The sequence below is a fragment of the Strigops habroptila genome, chromosome 2 (genome assembly GCF_004027225.2).
Source record: "Strigops habroptila isolate Jane chromosome 2, bStrHab1.2.pri, whole genome shotgun sequence".
NCBI lineage: Eukaryota > Metazoa > Chordata > Aves > Psittaciformes > Psittacidae > Strigops > Strigops habroptila.
The window spans coordinates 103,004,938-103,019,118 of record NC_044278.2 but is presented as its reverse complement, the minus strand read 5'-3'; the positions used below and the strand labels follow the sequence as shown (position 1 = coordinate 103,019,118).

The following is a 14,181-nucleotide window of genomic DNA, read 5'->3' as shown; positions in this document are numbered from 1 at the left end:
TAGTTACTGAATTGTGTACTACCTCTATCTCTAGTAAAAAGGAAAAGTTGAGGAAGTGTTTCACTTCTGCAGTGGAAACTTGAAATTTTCAATGCAGGGACCTTATCTCTGATAAGGTAAAAACTAACATTCTACCTCACTGAGATGCTTTTGGAAAGATTAATTTGATATTTTTTTTTCATATTTCTGTTCTTTTTCCAAGATATTTGGGCCATAGGGTGTATATTTGCAGAGCTCCTAACATCAGAACCAATATTCCATTGTCGACAAGAAGATATCAAAACTAGTAATCCTTATCACCATGACCAGCTGGACAGAATATTCAATGTAATGGGATTTCCTGCAGGTACATACCGTATTTATGTATTTTCACTGCTGTTCAAAGAAAGATATCTGTATTGCTTTCTTTGCAAGTGAAGGTGTCAGCTGATAGAAGCAACAAAGCTGTTCAAACACTATCTTTATTTCCTGAGTTATAAATCTGGCATGTAATGGTCATATTAGTTATTTTTCCTATTATTGATAGGATTATCTTGTATACATGCACCAATGTTTTATAATTTTAAAAGATCATGTTTAATAGTGGATGATTAAAAATCAGAAGGAATATTTCTGTCTTCAGTACTGATTATAGATTTGGAAAGTGACTGGTGATTGTATGAAACCAAGCAAACGTCTATACATTTAGTAAAATTATGCAGATGTTTAACTCCAGATAAATCAAGCACAGCATCTGGAAGTAGGGGAGGGTATTTATTTATTTTTCCTGGTAGAAAGCTTGTGGTATGGAGAAAATTTCTTTATTCCAAACCAGAACAAAGAACTGGTTGCATGAACCAAAACAAATTACAGTGTGGATATTACATGTTGCATTTTCCCCTCAGTGTTGGTCATATCTTGTTTCTCTACAGGCTGTCTTGCATCTTTTCAGTTAATGCTTTGTCTTCTAGTGTTTGCCTGATTGAAGATGTCAGAATAACAGAGGCCTTATTTTTACTTTTTGGTCAGCTTTCTCCTCACTGCTTGTGTTCTTTGCTGTTGTCCATTCACTATTAATAATATTTTTCTTTACTTTTCTGGTGGACTTTCCTCTTCCTATCATGTGAACTTTATGGCCTTTGTGTTATGTGGTCTTTATGTGCTTTTCTTCATTTGGGTTTTACATTGTCTTTGTGTAGCTTACATAAATAAATGACACTCTCATTGTTTTCTGATTGATTTAAATAATCCTTTCTAATGGTCTGCGTTTGATTTTTAAGGGGTTTGGTTCTCACCAAGAAATATTTATTACTTTTCATTTAATTGCAGCAATTTTTTTGTCTTTTAATTGACATTTGTCATATTTGAAAGTTTCACATGCCTTTGGGATAGGGAAAGAGGAAGAATCTTTTATTTAAATAAACAATAATTATCTAATCAGGTTTATTTATTTGCTTAATATTTTTAAGCTCCCAGTATCCTGCAGTTGTGATAAGACGTAGCAGAGCTTTGACTTGAATCAAACTACTTGCCCACAGAGCCTTTTCAGGAGTTACAGTGCATAATACATTTGAGGCCAGGTGCTGGTAGTACTTTTTTTGTTTTATATTTAAATCCATTTCAAGCTATGTCTACACAGAGAAGTTGAGATGAAATATTCTTTGAGTGTGCAAATGTTACTTTTTCGTAATTTTTTGTTGGCTAACAGCATTTCTTTTAGATTGAGACAGCAGAAGTTCACCCAGTACCTCTGGGCATTTTCTGGTAACTAAAGACAATTCTGTCAGAATGGAAAATTCCTTAGAAGGAGACAGTGGTTGCAGGAGTCTTAGGTGCTCCTGTCCTGAGATCCCAACTCTGTCTAAATTAACAGCCTGGAAGGGTGCAAGCACAATGGCTGATATGTTTTTCTTCTGTGTTGTCTTTTGGGCATATGGTGATCTTCACTGTGGCTTGCAGCTGCTTTTTACAGTTCTTGACTTAATCAGCACGCAGCTGGAACCTCTTAGGTGTTGGTAAGATGTATTGTGAAGAGGTGATAAAGGGATAGGAGCCAAGGAGCACAAAGAACTAAGTAACTGCAAGGTTAGAGAAGCAGACTTAAAAAAAAACATCTGAAAAAACAGGGCTACAGAGGTACTTGGAAAGCCTTTGTTTTACTCGGGGGGGGGGGGGAAGGAAAAAATATTACTAATAAGTGTTGATTTTGCAGATAAAGATTGGGAAGACATAAAAAAGATGCCTGAACATTCAACTTTAATGAAAGATTTCCGGAGAAACACGTAAGTCTGCTTTGAGTTGAGCTTTCTTAAGAAAGCATAATTTACTTCTCTCTCCTACACTGAATTTCTTGTAGCTCAGGTTGTTTTCTATGTAGATGCCAAACGAGGACTATGAAATGGTTATGATTTAGATTGTGAAAAAGAGAGTTGTTTGGTAATGGTGAACTTTTCCTGCTGAGGTGGTGTGAATCAGAAGAGTAGCCAGGGACAGACTCTAAATGGTGAGGTGGCAGGTGTGGAATGGGTGGTGCCAGTAAGACCCCACACAGCTCTGAAGATTACAAAGCACAGTTTGTCACAGCTGGTTCCAAATCCGTGGTACTGGAAATGATTCTTCTGTAATAGCTGCATAAGAGATCTGGTAACCTTATACTCCTTCCATCAAACAGTGGGTGTAATTGTCAGCTTATGTGAAGGCTAAGGAAAAGAATACTTTTCAGTTTTGCTGTCACGTTGCCAGAGTCTAATACCTGCACTTAAGACCCTTCCTACCCTGTTGCCTTGTTTCCATGCTGAGGGATTTGGAGCTGTACTGTTGCATACATTTCTTGCATCTGCCATGCTGTTACAAGCATTTAGAAACCTTGTTTCCGAGCTCCTCTTCTAAAAAGTGAATTTGTGAATGTTCTTGTAGCAACCTGTACTTTGCAGGAGAGTGTTAAGATGGGTTTAGTATTTATCTCCATGACTGGCATTAGAAATACACAGAATGCAACTGTATAGTAGTAAAATTGCTAAAAGGCAGTTTAAATCCAAGTGATAGTTTGCTGTATGCATGTGGGTTCAAAGTGTACTTTTTGTGTGGAAACAATGTGTTTTTACAAGCATGTGAGGGAGAAATGCTTTTCTGTAGTGTCTGAAGGATTTTTAAGCAGTCTTCAGTGTTGGTAGTTGTGGTTTTTTCCCTGCTTAGTGGATTAGCAATGGAGACTGAACAGTTCTTTTTATTATGAAAGCTTTGCAGTACCGGTGATTTGTATATTAGAAATATCATGGTTTTTTCCTTTTCTAGATATACCAACTGCAGCCTTATCAAATATATGGAAAAACATAAAGTTAAACCAGATAGTAAGGCATTCCACTTGGTAAGTTCCTGCTATTCCCAGCTGTTCTCTCTGAATGGACATTCTCCTTACTTTGATGTTTCCAACTTCAATTAAATGCTTTCAAGCTAGAATTGTGAGGTAAATATATTATTGCGGGGGGGGGGGCAGGCAGGAGTGGGGGAAGAAAACAGGAAGCTTTTTGATCTTGGAGATGCGAGAAATCAATTGGAGAAAAGGGAAGATGGTTAAGAGGCCTGGGTGTCTGAGGACCATGTGGCTTTTGTTCAAGTCATTGGAAGGTGCACCTTCTCTCATCAGACCTAAAAGTTTTTAAGCAGCCGTCTTTTTTCCATTCAGTTCTTTTTCCTCCATATGAATTTTGGAATTTATCCTTCAGCCAGAGATGCTCTGGAAATACTCTTCTTGTGGCATACTTCATGAGCATTTTTGAATGGGCGTTTCCAAGCAGATGAGTTGTACTGCAACTGAATATAGATTCTAAAATAGAATCTATATTCAAGATTCAGATTAAAACCAAAAATACAACCAGATGAATCAAGTCAACTTTGCAGGAAGTTACCTGGCAGTAGTACCATTAGGCATCGTTTACTGTGAACTGTCTCTGCTCTCTAAAGTTAAAAGTTGATGAAATACTAGAGGTGCTTACATAAGCAAGGAAACTAGCTCTTTCTGGTAGAGATTTGGAATTTTTGATGGATTTTTGTATCCAAGCACAATGGAAGCTGCTGAGCAGTCTATATATTTGTATGTAATGCATAAAATGTTTATGTTGATATGTGAAGAACTGAAGTGCTCATAATTCAGTTTTTACCATGTAGCTATTTATAACAGAGCTTCAGAAATGCATTTTTAGTACTTACCAAGATGTTCTTATGTTATAGTATGACAATACATATTAAAAAAAAAAATATTTGACATAGCAAGTTGTTTACATCTATTATTGTAAATGTGCCAGAACTAATAATTACAGGACTGGTAAATCCAGAGATTGTTGTCATTGACAGAAATGAAATGTTTTGATTTCCCAACTTGAATTAACGAGACTTTTTTTCTCCTCTTTCCTTACGTTCGTGCATATGGTCCCTGTCCACATGCAGAACTGATGTGTTAGCATGAGACAACTTTGGATCCTTCCTGCTTTTGCAGTTTATGGGGGGTTTTTTCCACTTTCACTTTCCTGATTTTTATTTTTCTTTCCTACTTACTTGCTTATGCCCTAGAAAATGGGTATATGCAGCTGCTGCTCCTCGTTAACTGAGTGATGCTTCATCTTCCTTTTGGTTACTTTGGTCCATATGAACTGTAGTGATTGTCCCATTCACTGCTGGTACATGAAGTTTACTGCATTTTTATTTTGTCATTTAAATTATTTTATTTTGTCATGTGAAATTTTAATTGAACAGTTTTTAGAAAGAAAATATTTGTAGTAAGTGAAAGATTCACTTCCATGCTGGCACCTGAACAAGGGGGCAAAATAGGAGTATTGATCCCCTGTGTGATAATGGTTGCACGGTCATTAAACTTTTCTTGTGGTTTCTGTTTTCTGTTGCTGATTATGACCAAGTTTGCTCACATCTTGTCAGCATGTGATGGACAGCTTTATACAACATCATTGCGAGAAATGACGCCAGAATTTTGCAATGTTTTTTGATTGTGATGTTTTTCAGCATGTTGGCAATTGTTTCTCTTTTTTTTCCTCCACTTTTCTGGCTCCTGGAGTTGCCTTTTGAGAAGTTTGAAAGAACAAGAATTGTTCTGTTCAAACTGATATTCTACAAAGACTACATGCAGACTTGGAGGGCTGAAATAACTTATTGTGGGTCCTTGTTATGATGTGAAAAACAAAACAGGACTGATGGTCGTAATACATATTTATTATGTTCTTAACTATGCCATTAAAACTGACAGCTGAGGAGAGAAAATGTACTTTGCTAACTTTAGCTCTCTGCAGTGTGGAGGTCTGCATTGTGGTTGTATACACTCACTTAATAGCTAGTGAAAGGAGATGACCACTTCAGACATAGATCATGACACTGGATCTCTATAAAAAGGAGAATTTAATCCCATGAAAATATAAATAGCAAATGTAAAATGAGTATTTTCTGCATATGTAGCTTCTGCACATCTTGTTAAATCCATGATTTTTTAAAAAGGTATACACAGAACGTGTAGCATTTCTTTTAAAGATCACTGTTTCATAGGGTAGTTTTGTCTGGGACACTGTATCCTATAGTAAAACACGAAGACTTGCTCTTTTCCTGTTTCTATGTGGCAGGAAAGGCTGAGAGAGCTGGCATTGTTCAGCCTGGAGAAGAGAAGGCTCTGGGGAGACCTTGTTGTGCCTTTCAATATATAAAGGGGGCTTAAGAGAAAGATGGGGAAAGGCTTTTTAGCAGGGCCTGTTGCGAGAGGACAAAGGGTGATAGTTTTAAACTAAAAGAGGGGAGATTCAGGCTGGATGTGAGGAAAAAATTTTTTACAATGAGGGTTGTAAAATACCCGCACAGGTTGCCTGTAGAGGTGGTGGATGTGCCATCCCTGGAGGTGTTGAAGGCTGGGGTGGATGCGGTTCTGGGCAACCTGATCTAGTTGAAGATGTACATATTCATTGTAACCCAAACTGTTTTATGATAAATTCTGCTGTTAAGTCATGGAAATTCTTGGAATGTTTTTATTAAAACATTTGTGACTGAACTGAGTGTCCTGGGCTTTGCAGGTGTTCTTCAATGGGAAATGAAGTTACTATTTTAACAAGAGAAAAGAATGTGGTTATGCCATTTATGGTTGTGGGTTTGAGTTCATACGCATTTTTATCAGCTTATCTTTCAGGAATAATGGTGAAGTTTCTGTAAATAGTTTTGGTAATGCAGAGCTGTTTATCTTCTATTTTTGCAGCTTCAGAAATTGCTCACTATGGATCCAATAAAGAGAATTACCTCAGAACAGGCTATGCAGGATCCCTATTTCTTAGAAGATCCTCTTCCCACTTCCGAGTAAGTGGTCAGTTTGTTAACCTATCAGTGCATCTAGAGATGCTTTAGAAGTGCATGCTTTCTCTCTGCTGTAAATGTTTGTGAATAGTGAGCCAAATACTTACTGTCTAACAACCAAAGAAAGCTGTAACCACAAAAATGCCATTTGTGGTTTTTAAAATTAAGTAGCATTCTTACTAATCTCTTGCTTTATGGAACTTTGATCCTATTAGTCGCAGTACTAATCTTGTTACTCACTGACAGGTTGATTATGCATGCTACAGATCTTTGTAGACAATTGATAAGTGCCCGTAGGTCCACTTCTCTGCTCCAGAATGCCAGATGACATTATCTAATTAGTTTACGTTTTTGTGTCTTAGCCTTTGTTGTTAATTCAGTGGGTGGGGAAGTCAACTCTGTGTCTCTGTGCTGTCATCCTGAACAATTTAAATCCATTTTCTGTAGACACTCCTCTTTGTTTGCACGGAGACATTTAAAAAAAGAAAGAAAATTCAGGGACAGTGAATTATTTCATTAAAAATTAAGCCCCCTCCCAAAAGACTAGCCAGAAAGCATGATTGCATGTCCTTTTAAGAAAGCTATTAGTGCTATTAGTACACCCTGTGTATGATTCTTTACCATTATCTAGGGAAGAATTTATAACATATGGTATGTATATTTATAAGCAATTAATTAAAAATGAAATTATTTCATTAAAACCTACTGGATTATTTATAACAGCTCCTGACCTGTCTCTGTCATTTAATGTTGTCATGTGAATGATTTACTTTTGCAGAAACTGCATTTAGGACAGTCTTTGGGTTTTTCTTGACTTTAGGTTCGCATTTTAATGTGAATACACAATGAGTAATGCTAACAGGCGTACAGAGACTTGATTATAAATACATTCTACTGATTAAGGGTGGGTAAATATTAGCTTGCACTAGCAGTAGCAAATTCATGTGGACCAAGAGATAACAAATTTCTAGTTATTTTTTAAACTTTGTTCAAGGTGGTTTTATTATTAGTCAGTGGAGTTTCCAGGAGTATTTTTAGTTAGTCCTGAGATTGTGAATTGCACAAAAGCTGGATTAAGATAGCTCTTTGTGCCCTTGTAGATATCAAATGAGCCGTGTACCTTTCTAGCCACCAGTTTGGTCACCAGTTACAGAAGCCCTGAAAACTATTATGAGTTTAAATGAGTGTAGAAGAGGCACCTGAAGATTAAAAATAAATGTCAATAGGTTTACTAAGTTTAGAATATGATGAAAGTAAGAAGGAAAAACTTCTCCATTAGTTATGGGCTGTGGCTCAGGCAGCTTGAAAGTAGCATGGGTGAAGTATGAATCTTACAGGTCTAACCCTTCTGTTCTAATACAGTGATAAATAGACTTTTCTTGGGGGCAGTGTTTTTGCAGGTTGTCAAATCCCTTACCCAAAACGAGAATTTTTAACAGAAGAAGAGCCAGATGATAAAGGAGACAAAGTAAGTACTGGAAGAACAGCATCATCGTGCTTCACTGGCTTTCATACTATTTCCTGTTTTCATGTTATTTCACGTGCTGCTTTTGAGTTGAAATTTTTCTTTGTGTTTAAACAATTGAGAAGAACCAGCAGCAGCAGCAGGGCAATAACCATACTAATGGAACTGGTCATCCAGGGAACCAAGACAACAGTCACACACAGGGACCCCCACTGAAAAAAGTGAGAGTTGTTCCTCCTACCACTACCTCAGGTGGACTTATTATGACCTCAGACTATCAGGTATTTATTCTATTCATATATGGGGTATTTGGTTCTCAAGTTTACAAGTGTTTCTTTAAGCTAAAAAAGTAACTTTGTAAATGTCACTGTATTAACTGGTATTTTTTGGTATTTTCAGATCTGTTTTCAGATCCATTTAGTTGGCGGTTTGCCTGTAAATTGATATGCTGATGCTCTTTAGGTTAGCAATGTGGAAATCAGGATCAGATATTATTACAGTTACTGATTTAATACATTCATATTAGGGAATGCTGATTGTGAATCAGCAGCCTGTTGTGCTGTGCTCTATACCATTCCCTTTTTGAACAAGCCTGCAGGAGGCAAAGGATATTACAGTAAACAAGCTGTAAAGTAAGAATTTGAACAAGAGTTTTAGTGGGGCAAATGGATGGGAAAGCAGTATTTTGGATGATGAGCAGAAAGACCTGACCTGATGCTGTCATGGCCAACGGAGAGTCCAGGTTGAGTAAGCCTAGTATTATAGATCTGAAGAGACAGCTGAGGTGGTGGTGATCAATGAGTGAGGAAGATGAGGAGTGTAGGAAAAAAGCCTGAGGAAAACTTGAAAGCTATGTTCTAGTCTTCCTGCATTTGAGCTTGTGGTCAGACATTAGGAAATCAGAAGACTGGAGCAGAAGAATATCTCAGAGTCACCCCAGGGAATGATACCTGAATTTGTGAGTTTGGATGATGTTACTCCTGGAGACTGGGGAGAAGAGAATTAAGGACACAACCTTTAGTTAATACAAGCTAGGAAACCTCAAAAGAGGAACAAGGAATGATATGCATAAGAGCAGTTGTAGAGGGGGTAGATTTTGGAAGCCTGGGGAATAGAAGATTTCAAGAGGAGGCATGCTGGTGGAAATGTTAGCCTGCAGGAACTATTACATACTGGTTCACATAGAATGCATAGTATAGAAGGCCAGTTGGAAGAGTGTCTTGGATGAAATCAAAAGATGGAAAAGTCAGAAATTACTGTTTTCAGTTAAAGATTAATATCTAAAACTGAGATCCTAACGTTGGAAACCCACTTACCTATGCTTATATTCTGTAGCAAAACTGAAAGAATGGTGTCAGCAAAACTGCTGTCAACTTGCTTTTCACAGTTTTGACACTGTTTATGGGGAAACACCAATGGATTTTGAAATCTTGCATTTCAGAGTTTGTCCCCAAGAGTATCAGATACCCTCAAAGCCTTTGTTGGGGCATTACGCTTATCCTTATCTAAACCCGTATGCTTCCAGCATTGGGCAAAACTTGAAAGCACTGGAAATTTAAGGTAGTTTTCAGGAGCTTTATTATGAGGCTTTTCATATAGTTACTAAGTGCCTTTGCTCAGCTTATCCTAGGACATCAATAGCTTATCAGTTTTCAAGTCATTCTCCTTGAATGGTGTAAATTTTTAGAGCTGTTTGAAACATTTGAAGCAGTGGCCAGCCTTGACTACAGTGCTGCAGTGTGGGGTGCCTCTAAGTATAAACATCTTTAGTTATATTATGCATCGCAGAGTCACTCTTATGGGAGATTCACCCCTTTCAATTTGGCAAGCTGCAGTCGATGGCTGTTTTGGCCTTCTAGCTGGCTCCTTCTACCACTTTAGTTCTGTGTGTATATTTTTAAGAAGGCAAATGCAGCTGTAACTCTTAATCTTCCCCTCATGTTGAGTCACATATCTAAGCAAATTGGTGCAGAGGTTGCAGGTACTGTGTCAGGGAGCCACGTTTACATGCTCTATTTACATGCCCTTCACCTCATTTTGCTGCTGCAGCTTGGCGTTTTGACCAAACTTCAGCTTGTGCTTCTGTGAGCAAGAGCTGAGGATTGCTAGTTGAGGAGTCAGAAGACCCAAATTGCCTCCGTAAGGGCTGATGGTTGGTTTGTTTTCAGCTCATGCTCATCAGAACTTTTGAACTCTCAGGTATCCATCCCAGGACTATAGCTGGGGGCAGTCCTTGTCAACAACCATAATTTCAGAATACTTTTGCCTTGAGATAGTGACAACTGCTACTTTGCTATCTGAGGAGCTCTTATTGGTAACATGACTGCTCCTACTAATCTTTTTGCTGTCTCTCCAGGAAGCAAAACACCTGGTTTTCAGAAAGAACTAAACAAATCTCTTCCCCAGTCTTGCAAGAATGCAGGGGGTAGGTTTGTTCTGGCATTTGGAAAACATGGTAATCAAAGGGAGGAGACCTGAACTTGCTGGCACTAGAATAAAAGCAGTTTAGAGTTGCCTTTTGGTGGTTTCAGGTCTCCCTGAAAAAAATTCCTCACATATTTTGCTTCTAAGCCTGCAATTTGAGGAGATGGCAAACAAATATTACAATGCAGCCTTCTGTTTTAATCAAACACCTGCTCCTTTGTTCTTCATTTAATTTGCTCAAATTGCCCATGTAGAGCTGGTGAAGAAGGATTGCCATCTCCTGGGCAAGGCATACTAAGACAGTTTGTCCATCCATTCAGGAGCTGAATTACTTTCTGCAGAGCAAATTGACCTTGTATCCTTTTCTGCCATGCATAAAAATAATAGACACATGGCACAGAGACTTCCTTGCCTTGTTGTTTAAATATGCAGTATGATACTTCCAAAGGCAATGGGATTAAACAGGCTGGAACAAGTCCACTACTCTGGGCTTTTGCTTGTGATAACCCTCTGGGTGCTTAATGGTATTTAGGAAGGATTGGATATTTGTATCTGTTTTTAAACAAAAGGCATTTGTTGCACTGGGTGTCATGAAAGAATCTGGTGATTTTTAATTGCCTCTGTCTTAAGATCTATTTTAGAAGTCAGGGTGCAGAAAATGTTCACAACTGACATGAACAGTCAGTTTTTAAATCACTAAACTTGTAATGGTTTCTTACATGCAGGAGCCTCACTTGGGCAAAAAGAATATTCAGAGACTTTTTTGCTCTCTGAAGTGCATCCTATATTTGTTATGTGGAGATGGGTGACCCAGAGCTGTGACACTTCTGTTGATGAGTGACTTAGTCCGTCTCTCAAGACTGAAGACAAATGTCACAAAAGTTCAGTCACTGTGTTAAGTGTGGTTCAGCAGTGCTGGTTTGTTCCTGTTGGCATTAAGTGATGGCTCAGCCATTTCTTCCCCTTTACACCATACACCCCTAGAGAATTAGCTCAGTCCTGTGAGCATATGTTATCAAGTAGAGTTTGCCTTTTCATTTCTGCCATCATCTCAGCATCATGATTCTGGCTTCTGTTCCAAGTGCTGAACACAGGAAAAAATCGAGTTGTTATTTACTATTTTATGTTGCAACTTACAAAATCTGTAAAGCTATTTTAATATTTTACTGTTTCAGGATGTTAGTTCACCACAGTTTTGCATATTCATGTCTCAGTAGTAATGCCCTAGGCCTGGAATATTCACCTTAGAAAAGTTTCCAGACCTTTATTAGAAGCATGTTTTTCTAAAAATCCTCTTGTGATATCAAGAGGTCAGAAGTTACACAGTTACAGCAGTTTCTAAATGCTGCAAAATTTGTCTGTGTAAACCTTAACATAAGTGTAAACCAGCACAGTAGTGTACTGAAATTGTCTTAATTTAATGAAATGTTAAAGGCTACTAAGTGATCACATGTTTAGATGGAAAATTTGGCACGTGGTCCTTTTTCCTTTATAATGCATGGTTTGTAAATAACTGTATTTTAGGTTAAAGTTGAAGTAGGCAATTGCTGGTTTGCTCAGAGCTTTTTGCAATGAAGAATGCTCCACTCAGTAAATAGTTGGTAGAAATGCTGGTTGAAAGGGGCCTCCAGAGACCATCTGGCCTAGTCTCCCACTTAAAGCTGGACTGTTGCTAATGCTGTATCAAGTCAGCCATGGCTTTGTTTAGCTGAGTCTTAAAAACCGCTATAGATGGAGATTTCACAGCTCTCTGGGCAGGTTCTTCTGCTGTCTTGGTCCCTTGAGGATTCTCCTCACCCGTTAAGTGTGCATCCTGAACCTCCCAAGCCACAATCTGTGACTGTGTGGCCATTTCCCCCTGAAATAATCTGGTTACACTGAGAAGGCTGTGCTTGTTACCTTTAACTCTCCTTCAAGTATTTTTAAGGCTGTTGCTAGATGACACATTAGCCTAAATAATCACAGCATGCTCAGTCTTTACTCCTAGGTCACAGCAAGGGTGATGTATAGTAAAATCTCCAGAATGATGCAGAGTGGCTTATCAGCAGTAAGATGTGCTGTTTGGACATCCACCCCAACATACCTTCTTGAAGGGGAAGGGAGCAAGGGGAGAAGACCACTGCCATGAGCAGTGGAAGTGTTGTGTAACTTGCAGGTGTATTGCAGTCGTCTGGGGGGTTGGCTGGAGGTTTGACTATGATGGGTGTGTAGACTCACAGGAGATAATTACGATGGATGACTGAAGGGTGGTACCTGTCACTTTCTAATCTGGTATCCTGATGTTCATACTTGCACCTGCTGTAATCAGAGTAAGTGTAAAGAAGCCTGGAGGTGCAGCTGCTTTGAGACTGTGTGTGCTTGATACCTCTTGAAATAAATCAGTAGATGAAACTGTCTGGTGACGTACTTGTTACAAAGGATTGCACTTCTCTGCGTTTACCCCTCTGCAGCGTTCCAACCCCCATGCTGCCTACCCCAACCCCGGACCAAGCACATCACAGCCACAGAGCAGCATGGGTTATTCAACTACCTCCCAGCAGCCGCCACAGTACTCGCATCAGACGCATCGGTACTGAGCTGCACCCCGATACTGTCAATGCACTGCTGGTAATGCTGCAGGACCGGCCGCACAGCTGCCTGCCTGGAACCCGGCTTGGGCCACGAGAATGTACTGTACAACCTCACCTCCAACCTGTCCGATCGCCACGATCCACCCCCTTCCACAGAGCGGAGTAGTGGCTCCCAAATTGTACCTGGTTTTGGGGTTAGACTTGAAAAGAAAGTGCTAGCACAGTTTGTGTTGTGGATATGCTACTTCCGTAGTTTACTTGACATGGTTCAGACTGACCGATGCATTGTTTTCAGTGACAGTCTGTAGCAGTTGAAGCTGTGAAATGTGCTAGGGGCAAGCATTTTTGTTGTCGTATGTGGTGAGTTCTCTTGGTGTAACAACTTTATCTGACCAATAGTACACAACATCTTTGAACTGGTACTTGAAGCATACAGTATATGTTACCATGGCAAAAAAGCAAAGCAAACTAACCATGACTCGGAGACAGTTTTGATAGACGTTTATTTTTAGTGACTTTTGTGGGTTGGTTCATTTTCCACCTAGATCAATGTTTTATGACCAACAAGATTGCTACAATGAGATTTTTTTTTTAAGAACATGCAAACATTTACTTTTTTTTCCAGCAATTACAGATGTCCCAAAGATTAATTTCCAACATGAGTTCTTGGTTTTGTTTTTAAATCTATGACTTGACTGGTATTAAAGCTGCTATTTGATAGTAAAATAAGTATGTTGTCATTGATATAAACATGTTTGGTTCAGCAAACAAACTGATTGTCATAGACAGTGTTCTGTTTTATTTTTTCCTGTTGGTGTTACTGATTTGTGAGCATGCTTTGGGATTAAAAAAGCATGAGTGATATTTCCTAAAGAGGTGCGGCATCCATTCAGCTCTTTCGTCATGATTTTTGAGAGCCAGCTTGGTGTAGTGGATTTTAAATTCTCTTCAGTTAATGATTATCATTTCTTTTTTAATGTTCGCACGATGTTTAGGGGTGCCATTCCTACAGCAGAGGAGCAAGGTGTTAGGAGAGCCTTAGAGTTTATGAGGAAAAACTTACATACAATGTACTGTATCAAACTATTTTACATGAATGACACAAGTATTCTGAATAAAAGAAGAAATCAAACATTGTTAAAACAAGGTGTTATGTAATAAATTTATTTTTCATAAATCTGCACATGACCTTTGCCTGTATTTCTTCTTATCAGCAATAACATCCTCTCCCCCATCGTACATCTGTATCGGGTTGTGTACTGAGAATTGGTATCTGAGGGGAATTCTTCTTGCAAGCAGGCAGGCTTCCATTAACTGCTGAGAAGGATTTTGTTTTTAATAGCAGGAAAAAACCCGCAGTACCTCTGTAAAATGTCACTCTCCCTGTTGTGTACCTCTGGCTCA

General features: G+C 38.7%; 1 protein-coding gene across 9 annotated transcripts in view; it reads left to right on the top strand.

The window, feature by feature from the left end:
- Positions 1-13,960, top strand: part of CDK8 (cyclin dependent kinase 8) — a 73,952-nt gene extending 59,992 nt beyond the window's left edge. For 5 of the 9 annotated variants that reach the window (XM_030476029.1, XM_030476032.1, XM_030476034.1 and 2 more), the window contains 7 exons: positions 203-346; positions 2,192-2,261; positions 3,274-3,346; positions 6,224-6,321; positions 7,708-7,786; positions 7,906-8,064; positions 12,658-13,960. In XM_030476029.1, coding sequence (XP_030331889.1) covers positions 203-346; positions 2,192-2,261; positions 3,274-3,346; positions 6,224-6,321; positions 7,708-7,786; positions 7,906-8,064; positions 12,658-12,783 — 749 coding nt within the window. In that variant the 3' untranslated portion in view covers positions 12,784-13,960. The remainder of the gene's footprint in view (positions 1-202; positions 347-2,191; positions 2,262-3,273; positions 3,347-6,223; positions 6,322-7,707; positions 7,787-7,905; positions 8,065-12,657) is intronic. The other 4 variants (XM_030476030.1, XR_003989989.1, XR_003989988.1 and 1 more) reach the window with 4 other exon arrangements.
- The last annotated feature ends 221 nt before the right edge of the window (positions 13,961-14,181 follow it).